At 36.9% G+C, this 16,804-nt stretch overlaps 1 protein-coding gene across 2 annotated transcripts in view; it reads left to right on the forward strand.

The window, feature by feature from the left end:
- The window catches only part of PRMT7 (protein arginine methyltransferase 7), a 248,103-nt gene that overhangs the window by 97,748 nt on the left and 133,551 nt on the right, over positions 1-16,804 (forward strand). For both annotated transcript variants that reach the window (XM_089798974.1, XM_089798975.1), the window contains exons 4-7: positions 8,200-8,364; positions 8,463-8,581; positions 8,682-8,785; positions 15,206-15,477. In XM_089798974.1, coding sequence (XP_089655100.1) covers positions 8,200-8,364; positions 8,463-8,581; positions 8,682-8,785; positions 15,206-15,477 — 660 coding nt within the window. The remainder of the gene's footprint in view (positions 1-8,199; positions 8,365-8,462; positions 8,582-8,681; positions 8,786-15,205; positions 15,478-16,804) is intronic.

Here is a 16,804-nt window from a genome sequence, read left to right on the forward strand (position 1 = left end):
GAATATACCTTGCCTTCACTTAGACTGTTTCACTTTTGAAAGCTGAAGATTCCTACAAGCTTCATATTGTTGACATTTCAAAAGGAACTTTAGAAAACATGTTGTTCAATCACTACAGATTACTCCCAATAATACTCAGGACGACAAGTTAGAGAATTCTGACTGAAACACAATTATCTTACTACACTCCACGCACCATATATTCTAAACTTGCTTGTATTCCAATTCCAACCCTTGACTCTAGTCAATGGATATTCTTCAGTCCCCATAAAACCCACAGAACTCAGAACTCATGCGATTTCAGTCTTTGAAATTTGATACGCCACAGCCAGGATCCATTTACGACAATACATTACTCGAAACAATAAATGCTCAGCAAATGTTATTTCATAGGCCTTGAACTTCTTATGAAGACTCTGGACTCATTTAAATATATGTTGCCTCCAATCTTTAATCTGGCTGCTAATAATATTTCCTTATTACTGTAAATGCATCTTGAGAAGAAGACTTCACAAATTAGGCCCTCTCAGCGCAGGACAAAGATGGCTTTGATACCATGTTGTTTTTATACTCGTTTAACCATAGTCAATGATTCTTATTGCCCTCCCAACCATAGATGATCTATTCGTCTCCCCCAAGCACTCCTCTTCTGAATAACCCAGTTTATTAGATCTTCTGTAGGATTGTCTGTGTGTTACGTTGCCAAGAGAGGAAGATTCAATCTTCCTTTATACCTATCGGTGATGTCCCTTCACGAAGGATTACTACTCTTCACATGTAGCTTCATTAATTTAAATAATTATATTATCAATATGTTGGTTGACAGTTTGTCCTCTTTTTCTCAAAAGAAATGACTCTCTCACGCCCAAGGGGTGGGAAAAGAAAGAGTCACCAACAGATTGGGAAGTGTCTTTGGTTTTGGTCCTCTTTTAGCTTCCCTCTGAATTTTAGAGGTAAAACTCCTAGTAGATGTGCAATGAATTTGTTTGGGTTCCTACTCCTAATCATATGGTATGCTCTTAACCAGAGAGCAGGAGAGGCTATTTCTAGATTTTTCGCAACCACAAAAAACCCAGGCAAGACTTAAGATTTCAGCCCAATCACTCCCACGACCGTGAAAATAACCAGACCTCGCTTTAACACATCAACTATTCCTACTTCTACTGCTATATGCATCTACCATCTATGGAATGATATGGAATTTACTCCTAAATACAGAGGAAACAGAGACGTGATTGAACCCAAGTGGTTCTTAGATCAGTCGAAAATCGAAACCATTAGCCCAATGACCATTAAACTTGATGACCTTCCAGTTCTTTCACATCACGATTCTCAAACACAACATGTGCATGTAACTCAAAACAGGGGAGAAGAAAATGCAAGAAACCACAGTAACAAACAGATTATCGGAATTATCAACCCCAATGACTGCTGAAGATCAACAATTCCTAGTTTCGAGCAAAAATAGAATTCTCCATGAACAACAATCTTGATGCAGATTCTCCATTCTCACTTAGTAATCACAGTTATAGGGGAAAAAGTCGCACTAAAATGTGCTGATCCTTTATTGATTATAATTTTTTTTACATATATAGGCCCTTCGTCTTTTGGCCGTTACAAAAATATTACATTCCGAGAAGATAGAAGGGAGGGCTAGAAGACGAAAAAAGGAAGCACACATGTCATCCGTTACAAAGCAATGATTAATTAGGGGGAGCTGGAGCGTTTTGGATTCCACCGTCCTTGGGCTTGGCAACTTCTTGATTAATCTTGTGACGCTTCATTGCCCTAATGATTGTCGTTAGATCCTCTGGGTCTGGGATCGACACCTTTGCTAACTTTTCATCTATGGCAGTTAGAGTGTGGAGATCCGAGGATTGGAACTTGATTGGACGGAGCAGCTCATCAATGAAGTCCTGATAGTCATTTTTCATGTTATTGACATCCACAAATTCACCACACTTGCTGACGTGCGACTCTATATGTAGCTCTCGAAGGTAGACCTACATAGCATCTTCTACCTTCTTGATTGACCCGTATACCTTCTTCTTTTTCTTCTTAGCTTTTATCATACTTTCTCTCATGAATTCAAGAGATATCATCCAGTGAGAAAGCAACTCATTCCCATCTTTTAGAATACCCACACTCGGGGCATTTTCGTTCTTCATACTTATGATTTCATACAACAAGGCCGCAAAATTCTTGTATTTCTCAATATCTGTCTTTATGGACGCCATATTGCTATTCATAGTTTCCTTTAATTCATCAATTTTGATGCACATGGCACCCAACTTATCAATCATTAGGAGGCCCTTAGCCTTCATGTCTTCTATCTACTCTCTGCCTATCTGCCCAAAATGTCTTTCTTCTTGTAGCTTGGCTAGAAAAGCCTTACCCTCCTCAGCAGAGGGATCGAATGCCTCAAGTCTGCCAACTGTCTAGTCTTTCTGGCTAGTGGCAAACATCTGGATGTATTCCAATAGTTCCTTATTCACTGCTTTAAGTTGGGCCTTAGACCTTCAAATCATCTAACTCTCCACCTATCTCCTCGTTCAAGAATTCCTACATGAGGCACTTTGTGTCATGTTGTGGTGGCCCCATGTTGCACCACTAGATGCTTAGATCTGATGGGCCGAGATCGGCTAAGTTTCCTTCCTTTTGAGCCCGGGCGATCTCCATGACATAGTCCGTGATGTTTGTGTCCTTACCCAAGGCTGGGAATCTTCTTCATCTTCTTTAGAGCTGGAGTTTGCTTAATCGTCTGAGTGATCAAGTCTTTCGGGGGCACACACTTGTCGTCTTTTGGGGGCACACACTCCTCGATTCTCTTCCTCTTCTGCTCCAGGGTGCTTTCCAACCAAGACTCGGAAGTAAGCACGTTTAGTGAGGATTGCAGAGCTGTGGCATTGAACAACTTCCTTGCGATGGGAGGAGTACCTGTTTTCATGGCGGAAAATGGAAATACAATTGTCTTAGTAGTAGAAGTGATGGCGAGAATGCTACCTTGCATATTCGGCACTTGTGGTGTTTATTGAGGTGGATCTTCCTGATCTTGTCCATTACCTTGGTCGGCTCCATTAGATCCATCTAAGTTGATCATTGGTACAAAGGAGTCTTATCTTTATCTCCCTTGGACTTTGCCTCCTTCCTCACTTTTTCCGACTCTCCAGTTGGGCCGATCATTGGAACAGGCCTGCCTTTGCAAGTGGGAGCAATTGGGATATTTTTCTCTGGAGGCTAGTCTCCTCCCTTTCCTCTAATTGTTTGTGATGGCCCCATCGAAGTGGTGGTATTTGCTAGCACTGTGCTTGTGGAAGTAGCGGCAACAAACTGCACTGGTTAAGAGCTTGACGAAAAACCACCAGTTCGCTTTCTTCGTGATTGGGTCCATTCGACCCATTTATCCGTTCATTTGATGACTTCGTTAGTTAACACTTCTAGATTATCCATTGTGGGGCCAGGAGGAGGAGCTGAGTCTATTGGTGTGTTCTTGATCAGATTCAAATAGGTGGAAAACTGCATGTTTTGTCCATCATCTTCACTACCTCTCACATTTATATTCACTCCATATAACTACACTTGATCTATGGTCATCCTCGAGAAAAACCTCTCTCGGCTCTCGAGCTTATTTGCACAATTAACCCAATAGTCCTTTAGGGCAGGATCATGCTTGAATGCCGACTGCAACTGCAAATTGTCTTTAATATAGCCCATAGGGTCGAACTTGACTCTGATTACCTAATAGGATGCTAGTTTGTACTTCTCAAAATTCTTCAGCATGTTCTTTGCATTTGATCGGTCGGCACAATAGTAGGCTCCTATCGTGATCGAGAAGGGCATTCCTGCCTTCTTCACATTTTAACATAGCTCGTTTACCTCCAAGATTTGGCGACACATTTCAACAAGCAATATATGGTCATCTGGATATCTGGGGAGCTTCCAAGGGAAACTGTCAAATTTTGTAATTTGAATGTATGAGAAAGTTGGGAATTGGATAAGAAACTCCCGAATTGGAGCACCACGGCCACTGCTTCTAGGGAAAAATGGTGCTCTAGGCATCCTTGCAACATCCTGCAAATTTACACAATGAACGTATCATTAACTTTCATGAAATCTGCATAACTCCTATGCAGCCATTAGTACAGGAAAAAGTCATAAACTTGGATGTCCATCATATTCCTCTATATGCGGTGACCTTCATTACAACTGGATAGTCACCAGAGCATAGATCAAATAAGAGGACATGAAGAATTGCTTCCGGGCCTTGGCACTTTTAAACCAACTGGAGAGGTTGTCACACATAATCTGGGACCAATCCACATGCTCGCCCTTTGCACACACTGCTTGCATCAGATAGAAGTAGTGCTTCGCGAAGTTAAACAAATCCTCATTGCTCTTCAGTCTGTACAAGAGAAGCATTATGCCGATGATCTCCCTCTTCAAATTTGTACCGTACAGAGTCTTGGGTACTTTTCTTTTGTTGTTTTGAGGGGTCTAGAACCAACTCATCATCATGTCTCTACGGCGCAATGTTTTCTTCTCATTGTACATCGAGGCAGAGTTCCATAGATCCATTTCACTATATACATCTCTCGTTGTCAGTCAAAAATTGTTCTGTAATGTATTCTGGTCGAGAGACAGGAGCACTTGATCTCTAGGCATCTTTATTTTCTTGGTGTCAGGATCGTAATGTGATATGCACTCTAAAATGAGCTCTGGTGCTTGTACTGCCATTGGAAATCTTGCCGCCTCTACTAGGCCGCTCTCCTTCAAGCTCTGAGTAATTGGATGTATTGGGTTTGTTTTCAATCTTTAATGCAAGTCATCTAGATCATAGAATTTCAATGAGGTATCGCTCAAGTCTTTCAGAGTACAATCAATACCATTTAGGTAGCACAACTAATAAACCTTGCAGCAATGGTGGTTTCATAGTGCTTGAACAATTAACTAGCTGTGGAATTTGAAAACAACCGTTAGAACCAGAGGATGAATTATGCTAGAGGAAATCCTTTATAGATCTTTCCTTTCCAATCGTTGACTATAGATCTTCGCAATCTGGTTTTCATTCAATCCTGGCACACTTTTAGGCTTAGTGATCGGATTTTGCATTATTGCAAGGTTTAACAGGTAGAAAATGATGTTAGCCGCTCCTTCCCGTACAACCTTTTCCTTCATAAAATCTGATCTTATGAGATTCTGTCACCGTTAAGTTGGGGAAACTAAAATTATACTTTTCCAACATTAAATTTGGCTAAGGCATGAAGCCTTTGTTAAGCTCCGAAGATTTAGCTTCTACTAGTGAGCATTTCGCTTCCAGCGCTGGAGAAGAACTTTCACTACTTTCCAAAATGCTTGCATCATACTTAGCTTTTTTTTCTTCATTTCAGGAATCTGTGCAAAGGTGTGCTCCTCGAACAACATTTTCTGTGGGTACTTTGCTTGATATTCTCTAAGCTTCGGACTTACACTTAGGTGTGGGGCGAAATCTTCCTTTATGTGGGATCTCCTTGAGAGCACTTCATCTCTGGGTGGGGAAGAAGTAGAGTAGGGGTAACTCCGAACTCTGTTTTCTTTCAAAAGCGATGTGGACTTAGACAAATTTTTTCTCATCGGGGGGAAGCCTGGATTCCTAAGGGGAAAACTTTATTAAAACCAGAGAACCCGTGATTAGACACGACTTAGGGATATTTTGCATAAAGCAAGCGGATGGAGCCACAGGTGCACTGATGTTCCCATAAACCCAACCAAAGGGAAGGAGGAACTCCCAATGAGAAGCGACCCCTACCAAAACCCAACTATGGACTTAGTCAATATTTGGATCATGTATTTGGTAACAAGGCTCCTAAGGGAGAAAGCTTGAAAAATAAGGCGACAAAAAATGAGACAACACAATATAATTATATTTTCACAAAAATAATGTAAAAATATATTATCAATAATTGTTATCAATAGTAGAAATTGGGATCCATCATCTATTTCATAAAATAATTATTATATCACAATAATTATATATATATTTTTTGATTGGTAAACGACCGAAGCCTTCTAAATTATATTAGTAAAACAAAATGAAATTACAAGTATCTCTGTTCAAGTGGGCATTGGTAGGAAAGAATGGAGAAGAAAACCTTCAGTCTAGCCCAAGACCAAGGTCCTATACAAGTACATTCTTAAAGGGGCATACCCCAGTTTCAGATCTTTATGAAGGTCACCCCTTCTTTACATTTTATACTTAGTTTCGTTATGTAAAATCACTAATTTTATTCGAACTTTTATACATTTGCCCACATCCTATATGGGGACTTACGAAGGCATACCTTCCTATACATCTTGATTCAATGATTTAGGGAAGATTAAGCTGGTATGACATAATGCTAAAGGTTGCCGAAGAATAGCTTTAAGTGTAACGTCTCTCCCCAACAATCACAGGTTTAGCTTTTGATGTGAGGTTCCTTCCTGTTTTTCTGCATTTAAGACAACTTCATGTTCACATTAGACATTAGTCCTCAATGGCTGTTAAATATTCTATTATTGAAGAATCTTGCCCCTTTTTAACTGATTCCATTAATAGTAATCAATTATTTAATATCATCTTTAAGATAGAGATTCTTGCAATTTTCTCAATACTTCAATATTGCAGTTTTATAAATCATAAATATAAGTAAGATTAAGAAAGCCAATTGAATTTAGTACATTTGATAAATGACAGTGTTACTAAATATATCCCCTCCAAGTCTAAATGAGTTATCGATTGATCCTTGCTCTGATAATCCTTAATAAGTGATAAGAATTCCCCATTCTATATATCAACTGTAGAGTTATTACAGAACTGAAATTATCTGAATCTAAGCAAACTAACTTAGCAGATTTCAATTATCTTGAAGACATTAGAATGAATAATGTTCTTTCTAGCTCCAGAATCTCACCTCCTGCAACATTTGATTTAAATTCTCCCTAATCTATGTCTAATTCTTTAATAAAATCCACAACTGTTTTCTTAATTAGGTGAGATCAAACAATTGTATTTAATCAAAAAGATAATCGAACAATGCAAATAATGTCCATAACACACCATTTCTAAAATAGTTTCTTATATTGATTTTCTGAATATGTACATACGCCCTACTGTATATGGGCCAAGATCAGAAGAAAATTCAGAAAATACAGAAACCAGCGAATACTAACGGGAAGAAGGGAAAAACCGGAGACAGAACAGACCAAAACTTGCCAACCAAACGGGGGTCAAGGGAAAAACAAACCCACGAAGGATGGAAGAAAAAAACGAGACCAGCTTAGATATAATACTAAAAACCAGCGAAACCCTAAACAAAAACTAGGACAGAGGACCCCATATAACCTAGAATCCGACATAGACAGAAGGTTAAGAATCCTCCCCAACCTTCCAAGATACCATGATAATATTGGCTGCTTCCTCTAAATCTTTTGCCTTGGAGCCTGGTGGAAAGACGTAGGCTAATTTCACTTTGCTTGATTTGAACAAATTTGGCAGTGAGAAATCCAAAAGATTTAAGTCATCAAAATCTACCCCTGGTTCAATATAGGCATAAAAAATCCGAAGATATTGAAGGAGCCAATTCTTATTCAGTTCTTCCAAAATCCCCCTCCTTCAAAGCAGAAAATTGATACTTGCTTCCATCTTAGTCCATTCCTGATAAAACTAGCTGTTATCAAGAATGTAAAGGGTTGGCCACCTAGATAATATCACAATAATTATATTATTAATATAATTATTATATCACAAAAATATTATCAATACAATTATTATATCACAATAAATTATTAATTATATTATCAGAACCTTTATGCTATCTACGTTGGCCTGAAAGAATCCGACCATAGCTACAATTCACATTAACACCCCTCTATCTATTCTTGCTGTTGTTGCCTCCCCTATAGTTGTTGTTTTCTTATTTCTAAAGAAATGGATGAAGTGGGTGGCTACCTCTTCACCGTCCCACGCACCTTTGCTCAAAATGTTTTCTGCATAATTTAAATTGTTTTATTTTGATTATACTTTCTCCAATTGGTGGTCCACTTCTTCAAAAGCTTATTTTTCTTATGGTGGAACACCAAAAACTTGGTTATGTTGTTTATTTTTCTCCAAATGGTGGCTCACTCCTCAAAATAGTTTATGTTGTCAATTATTTGATTTCAAGGCTTTGTTTTGTATTTTTGCAGCTTGTCCAGAGTACATTCTTGTCCAAGATGCAGGACCTGCATGGAAATGAGATTCTTGCTTCAGATGGTTTATTCCTTTCTCCTTTTGGATCCAAGGTGTCTTTATCTTTAAAACCTTCACAACATGCAATGCATTGTGATCCCATTTCTGCACATTTACAGATGGTAAGATTAAGTGGCTTTTTTTTGAGACTCTTTTACAGATCAACTTATATTTCTTTGTAAATTTTCCCCATTTTTGACGTGCTTGATTTCCTTGTCAGCTATCAAAGCCCTTCATAGTTTTTGACTTTGACTTTTGGAGAAGACCAGATGACCATAAGAATGTAGAAACTATAGTCAAAATAACTTCTGACGGCAAACTCCAAGCAATCATTTCATGGTATATCTCTGCTTTGATTTGTTTTTCAATTTTCAGTTCATTTTGTTGTAGCCTTCTTATGTTCAATTATATAGATCTCTTTGCAATTTATATTTTAAAGGTGGGTGATTCAACTTGATAAAGAGGGAACCATCTTCTATTCTACAGCACCCAAATGGATCAAGTCTTCATACAATAATTTAGGAGGACTAAAACAGTTTTTTGGTAAGTTCGTAATATTATTTAGTTTTTATAATTCAATACTATAGTTTGTTTTGACTCCATTCATCTGTTGCATGAGATTTATTTGTGCTGCGAAGTTTCTTTTGACCAAATTTCATGAAAGTCTATAGTATTTTTTTGTTTCATTCAATACACAAATTGGACATATGTCTGGATGGCTTACAATTATTATAAATAATTTGTAAAAGACCACAATCTGCATTCTTTTTCACACAATGCTCGGAAACAACTCCATAACTACATACCCCCAAGCCTTAAAAAACTATGTTTTTCAGTTCTTCCACAGGCAATTTGTGGAATCTTACATGCAGTACCTGCGCGTCTAAAGCAACAATATCGGGGAAGCAATAGCCCTTGAAGATGGGACCGAAACAGAAAAGGAAATTAGTAGAGGTTATATTAGTATGTTCATATTAAAGGGAACTCTGCTCTGACTATACAGTAGTGCTGACAAACAGTCCTTCAAATATAACATGAAAATGCACCCAATTCATTACAGTACTGCCAATATGTTGAAAACTTTTCCAAGCAAGTTGCGGTTTGCCTTGCCAACAGAGAAATTCAAATTCTCTAGAAACTTGGGAAACTCTATAGACTTTATCACCTTCCTCGATTTCCAAAAATTACCCAAAAGATTGTTGCGGAGGAGGGTTTCAACAGAAGCAAGCAATTCTAGTCATTAGTAGTTATTTGATTAGCATGGACACTGTGCAGTGGATGATGCCAGAAAACAATGCAAGTATTCCATGTCTTTTCATTCTCAGCTTTCACTTGGATTTCCCATGGAAACTTGATCCAGCTTTGATATGCTGGTTTGGGTGTCAGAAATTTTAGAAATGTTATGCAGAATGGGAGAGGGACATTTGCTCTCCTGACAATGACATAAACTTCGCAAGAGCCGATTATGAGACATCTCATTTACAAAGGTTGCTGATGTGGTAGAACAAACAAAGGCCAAGTAGCTGGCTCAGATATGGTAGAACTACTCTCTTTTTTCTGTGGTGGGTGATGGGTTGTGTTTTTGTCTTGTGGGATATGAGTATCTCTCTGTATGAGACTTGCGGAGGCCTTTCTCCTCTCAGTAACCAGTAATACGTTGTTCACTTTAGGCTTTATAAATACAGAACATATTATTTTTCTGTTTCTATATAGGTGCATATTTCCAATGAATTTAATGTATGCAGACATAAATGGAGTAACCACATATACAGCTTTAGTGTTCACGAAGATCAAGAATATTTTATTTATAATGTCTCTAATATGATAAGTGATCTTTCTGCTATGTTTGGTTCTCTTTATTATGAGTTGAACCATTCTCAAAGGAATAAGAGACATCACTGATTTGAATGGACGCACAAACAAGCCCATCTTAGTATTGTGTATGGAATGAGGATGGAGTAAGTCAGATATAATTCTGCAGTGACTGTCATAAATGCCAGTTCTCACCTGTTCTTGTCACATAAAATTCTGTGACACATAGAATGTCTTGAAAGTTGAGACCATAAATCTTCTGCAAAGATTGCTAGGTAAGCAACTGGGTTTGTCTAATGTAATGACTGTAACCGATTTAGAAGAAATTTTAGATTTGACAGCTTCTATTTGAAACATAAGTCAACTTCTAATCTATGACAAAGGAGCATAAGGGTAAAAATGTAAATATGTTTTTACAAGTAACAAGCTGCTGTAAACCTACTTCAGAAAGAGGATTGTTTTAATTCTTAAAATCTATCTGAAATGATTACCACTGAGAGAAACAGTCAATTTTCTGGGAGCAATGGGCAAGTCATCATCATTCTAGATAATGGCTTCAAGGATGATGAGCTTGCAAACTGCCAAGTTGCCACATAGCATTCTGTTACAAGTATTGTCACTCCATATAGATCATTCTAGATGAGGGCTACAAGGGTGACGAGATAGCGATCTGCCAAGTTGTTGCATAGGATTGTGTTACAAGTATTGCTACTCCAAATAGAAAGGGTAATCTCAATGCTAATCTTCCCTTAAATTGATTTCTAGGTGGCTTAGGTCTTTCGTTGAACAGTATTTGAAGGCATCTAACAATGCTGGTTTAGTGTGCAAAACTGTCTTCTTTCCTTCACATACTCTTCTCTTAAGATTCACTGGTCACTTACCCAGTTCCCTGGGCACTGAACCAACTATGATTTTCTTTCATCCCCATCCCTCGAAAGAAAGTTCTCATTTCAGGCTATGTAATAAGTCCCTTCAATCCTCTTTAAAATTACCTTACTTCTTGCCCTAGACAGTATAAAAATAGATTAAATACTAGGTGATTTGATGGGAATTTGCCATTTTTTTTCTGTGAGTTTTTGGTAAGGTTTAATTGCTGAGCTTTTTTTGGGGGGACTTTTTTCAAGACAGCTTTTGGTGAGTATTCATCAAGACTTGACAAAAGACTGGCTAGTTTTTCTTTTTAGTTTGCAGTATAAAGAATATGCCAAAATTGAGGGTTAAAAAGTTGGTTGGACACTCGATTTGATACTCATATCTCATCAGGTGATAATTTTATTCCCATCTTATCAGTTATGGTGCTCATTTTCGCCAGTTTGGCCCCTTTTCCTCAACTTGCTCCTTTTTCCTGAAACTTTTGGCCAGTCAGACTTCCAAATGAGAAAATGGGCCTTTAGCATGTCCGCTGGCTTAGAGGTTTTATTTGATACCTGAACACTATAAAGAATAACTCGCCTCTTTGCATCAACTTGCTTCTTTTTCTGAAACTTTTGGACAGTCAGAATTCCAAATGAGAAAATGGACCTTTAGCATTTCCACTAGCTTAGAGGTTTTATTTGACACCTGAACACTATAAAGAATTTACCTATGCTCCCCCAAGTGTCAAGGTCATGGATAGCAAGGAACAAATAGACACGTATATGGTATAGGGGTACTTTTTTGGCCATCTTTTAGAAAATGACTATTAAAAATAGGTGCTTTTTCCAAAAATACAGAAAAATTGCAAATAGCCGTATCTTTATATTGATAAAACATTCATCATAGACATTAGAATTGAATTGAGTTTTACATGAGAATTGTCAAACAAATTGATAAAATATAATTGGTTTCATTGTCAATGTGCTTATATATTATACCTATGTTTCCAGTTTGGATTTGGGTACAAGAACCCGATACGTGAATGCGTAAAATTATTTGTGGGGAGGCTTTGGATGTGTTTGGGTATGTGTGTGTCTCTCTCTATATCATAGTTCCCAAACTTAGACTCGGCAAGGCCAACTCGACTCATGACTTGGCTATGACTTGACAAGAACTCCACAGAATGAAAAAAAACCCTTGAAATTTAGAGATTTTGATGATTTAAAACTTGGCTTCTAACCTTTATTGAATGAAACTTAAGGACTCTATAACATCCTCAAATAGAAGCTAAATAGTTATCACATACATAAACAATGAACTTAAATGATAAATCCATCACATATGTAAAATATAAATTGTAGCTAAAGAAAATGGAAAACATAGAATAATATGAAATAAATATGTAGACTTATAAATGTTATCAAATGTATGTAAAATCCATGAAACTAATGACATCAAATGTTCCATGAAACATGTATGTGTAACTGTAAAGTACGTTGTAAACAAAAATAAAGTCTATCCGCTCAGGCTCTAGCTCAAGTCTCATCCTCATCCTTGGCCTCGACTCAGCCTCAGAGTAGCTTGTCTGCCTTCTACAAAGATGTTTAAGGTACGTCTTGGAGGATTGAGAAGCCATAGTCTTCGGTTGTGAGGTGTTATGATTAACATCAATAGTGCATGTGCGTTTGCCGAAACATGCACTACCCTCCTCTACCATAGCTACTCTCTCGACCTCTATGTCTATCTAATCAACCCGCTGATGGCCTTCCTTAGTGAAGACTGATCGGTAGCCTAAGAGAACTCCTCAGACTTTGGATCAATCTCCTCTAGAGGGATCGAAGAGGAGTTAGTGCCCAAATTCTCTCTGGTCCTAAGACTAGGCTCATAATGAACAAAGAGAAGATCATTCAATCTTTCCACACACAATCTATTACGCCTCTTTGAGTGGATGTGCTTGAACATAGACCAATTATGCTGACATCCATAAGAGCTGCTTGGTTGACTCAAAATATGGATGACAATTTTTTGAAGATTTGGGGTTGAGGGCCCACATATTTGCCACCATCTATTGGAAAAAAAAAAAAAATAGTGTCATTTACAAGTACAACTTTAAGGCTAAAATACAAAATAAAAAATTTAAATGCATAATTTATAAACCATAAACTTAAGAATAGGGCCATACTTATCCTCTACTCTTGCATACCTAGATGTAATGGCGTCCTTGGCCCTATCGATGCCCTCATATATGTAGCCCAAAGAGGGCTTCTTCCCATCAACAATTCATAGAAAAACCTATGAGGGGCTCAGTGACTTGCATATAATGTATAAAAAAAGTCACAAATTAAATTCAAAAAAAGAAGTAAAATCATAAAGTTGCAATCCAAATAAAATAATGCATATGAATTAAATATAAAACGAAATTATTAAACAAGTAAATACTAAATGTTAAATTGTAACAAATTTACCTTCAAACTTTCTTCAGAAGGGGTCTGAAAACCCACCTCATCATAAATGCAATTTGCCACATATATGCTTGTAGTGGTTGTAGCATAGGACAAGGAAGTGCAGTCCTCAACAAACATGCGCCTCAAATCTCCTTTTGATGCCAACAAGGATTTTGGCTTGAGGAATTTGAGGCAAACCTCGTGATACTAGAATGAGCCAACTCTTTTTGCCCTGTATATTTCCTCATTATGCTGAGGACCAATTAATCCAACCATCTGTTATGATTGTGCAACCCTTTTAACTCCATGACTAGTGGTGGTCCTCTAGCTCAAGTTTCATATCCTCAATCATTTCTAATAAGAGGGGGCCACTCAACTTAGCATCAATAGGGGATTTAAACCCCACATTGCAAATAGTTATGACATCTATCATGCCTTGCCAATAAGGACACTTGTCACAAATAGATTATGATTAGATGATAGATCATTATGATTAGATAAAGTAGGCTTCAACTTAAAAGCATCAAATTTAAACCATAAATTTTTAAAAATTAATTTTAAACTTAAAGCAAGCAAATAAAAAAGAATTACCTTGCTGCAATAAATGGAATGTTGCAAAAGTACCAAAATTTGCAAATTTGTTTTCTGGCAGCATCATGAATATCCTTGTTCCAACCCATGCTCTCAAGCGAGGGTTGTGCACTAGGAGTAGTGTGTGTCACAAAATAACTATCCAATCTCGACTTCTACACTCTAGGAAGAAAGATAATACTGCCACCATCAAGAGCAGAAGCACTAGCACTAGCACTAGGATGAAAGGGAGGCCTAGTAGAACCCTTTCCAACACAACTTGCTGATGCGGATGCGAGAGCATAGGAGCCAATAGCAATTAACTCATCCATTTGCCTCTTCTTAGTTAACTTTTCTTGTTCATGTGTTTCTACGAGGGCGTAATAAAAATATTTTTCCTCGACAGTTTGTTTTTTGTACATAGTAATATCATGCCCAGGTATGCCAACAACATGGTATTTCAATCTATTTATGCCACCATAATTGATTTCTTTTCAAAATAATACATTTATTTAAAATTATTTTTTCTATTTGGAAAATCCTTGGTATATTTCCTAGCCGGATCCTTTGGAGGCATTGTGGAAAATGAATGTTAAGGTTGCTGCAACAAGAAAGTTGTAGACTTTAAAAAGTTACAATCTACGAAAAAATTAAATGTTCTTTTTTGTCTCCTCATCAATTTGTATAGCATCTTCAAGTTCAACATCCAAACATAAGGATGGAAAATGACGATATGGGGTTCACATATAAAAAATAACGATAAAGAAATGAATGAATTGTTTAAAGTGAGGGGAAAGACCTATATGCAGAGAGAGTGATTAATTGTTACTTATAGTTTTCCCTTTGCAACATTGTTATACATAAATAGATTAAATTTGAGAAGAAAGACTATTGTTCATTTCATAAAGTAACAACATTCTGCCAAACTCATATTTTTGTATTCAGATGAGTATTTTTTCTGTTTTTTATTTTGTATTTGTAATTTGTCTCCATGTTTAATGCATCTTAAATACAGCGTTTTTTAGTGTTGTCCAATTGCTATCCCCTGGGTTCTTGATTTCTTTTGATACTAAAATTTGATGCTTTAGTTATGTTTGTTTGACCAAAGAAGTCGGTAAATATAAAAAATATGGTAGAAAATAAATAATTACAATGATAATCATATATTGATCTATATAGCTACATGTCATGCTGGACCTCTTTGTAACTTTCTAGGTTTTGTTAAATGAATTTGGATATTTGTTTTTTAGACAGATGAACTAATCTTAGAATCCTTAAATAGGTGGTTCACAATGGTGCAATCACTGGAAACAATGTGTATGGTTCATTCCTGGTAGTGGCTTAAGTGTTTCCACAGATGAAGAAATCACTGTGCAAGCAGTTCATGATGCAGTTAGTATCCGATACAGTGTAAGAAGGAGCATCCCTGGAAGTGAAGAATGTTGCAGACAACCGAGCAGCGCAGATCTTAATTTGTTCGTAAAACCAGAAAGAATTTCTTTATTAGGTGATAAAGATTGGAGGTCAGCTATGTTAGCTGTTGGAAGGCAGTGTGTGAGTGCTACATGAAATCTTGCTGACCTACTGATTACAAATTAAAAAGTTCAAAAAACTAGCTAGGAGTAAGGGTCACTCAGTATAGTAAGAAACTATAAATATTTTCTTTTTTCTTGTTGAAATATTGGTTGTGATAGCCAAGCATGTGATATATTGGTAAGTTTAGAAGCATGTAAATGCGACTGTCAATAATATATATGGATACTGCTGCCTTTATTATGTAGATTTTATTGGGTGTATAACAACATGACCTGGCCAAGGGACTGTTATAGACCCAGCTCTGTTTTGGGAAGAAGACTTTGTGTCTGCTCTGTTATAGTGGAGGCTTTTTAAACATGTTTTAATTCAGCTATAGTATGGAAAAAGCTATTTATGCTATAGAAGGTGTTTATAGTCTTGATTAAAGGTGTTTCCTAATGTTAGAAAACACTGCAACGGAACTTTTAAATAGAATAAAGGATTTTAAATTTATAGATATATTTTGAGAGTTGAGTAGCTTTCAGTTTGCATATAATGTGGATTTCTGAATGTTTAAATTCACAAATCATTTTCTGAGAGATTTTAAGTCTGTTTCTTTGTATAAATTTATTGACATCAACTGAATTTTCAATCAATATGGTGGAGTTCTAGATTTGATTACAAATGCCACAACTGAAAAAATATATTTTCTCTTTGAAATAATGGCAGGATTAGCTGGCTCAGCTAATAAAATATACCTGCCAAAACTGGTTAATCAAAAGGTCTGAATGACTGCATATGATATGTATTGATCTTGCCGAGATTAGTATCATTAGAACTTTGAATACAGTTACAGGAGGGTAGAAATCAAATCTGAAAAAAGGAAGATCATTAGCAAATTGCCTCTAGAGAGATGTGTTGGTTCACAAAACCACAGATTAGAAATCCAAGAGCTTGCCAATTCTCCATTAGGATTTCACAATCAGTTTTGGCCAACGAATGCAAATGACTTCAATTCCCCTACACTTCAGGCTTTGCTACACCGAGGTGGGTAAACTTTCACCTTAAACGGAGACTGCTTGGTTTAAGGATTTTTTGTAGTGAATATCAACTTTGCGAGTTCTTCAATTGGCAAAGTCCTTGAACTTGATCAATTACAAGTTGAATGCTGAATGCTGAATGTTTGAATTGATTGAATGTTTTGTATAATATGTGTCAAGAATGAACTTGATGCTTGTAACAAGGAAGATATAGATTTTCTGACTTCAATAATAAAAAGACCAGTGCCTCTACTCATCCAGGCAACAGAGTCAACTACAATAAAGATTATCATGTACAACTTTATAAAGTTCTATGCACTTGAAAC

Source organism: Cupressus sempervirens, chromosome 9 (assembly GCF_028749045.1).
Source record: "Cupressus sempervirens isolate cs-2001-9-10 chromosome 9, ASM2874904v1, whole genome shotgun sequence".
NCBI classification, from domain to species: Eukaryota; Viridiplantae; Streptophyta; class Pinopsida; order Cupressales; family Cupressaceae; genus Cupressus; species Cupressus sempervirens.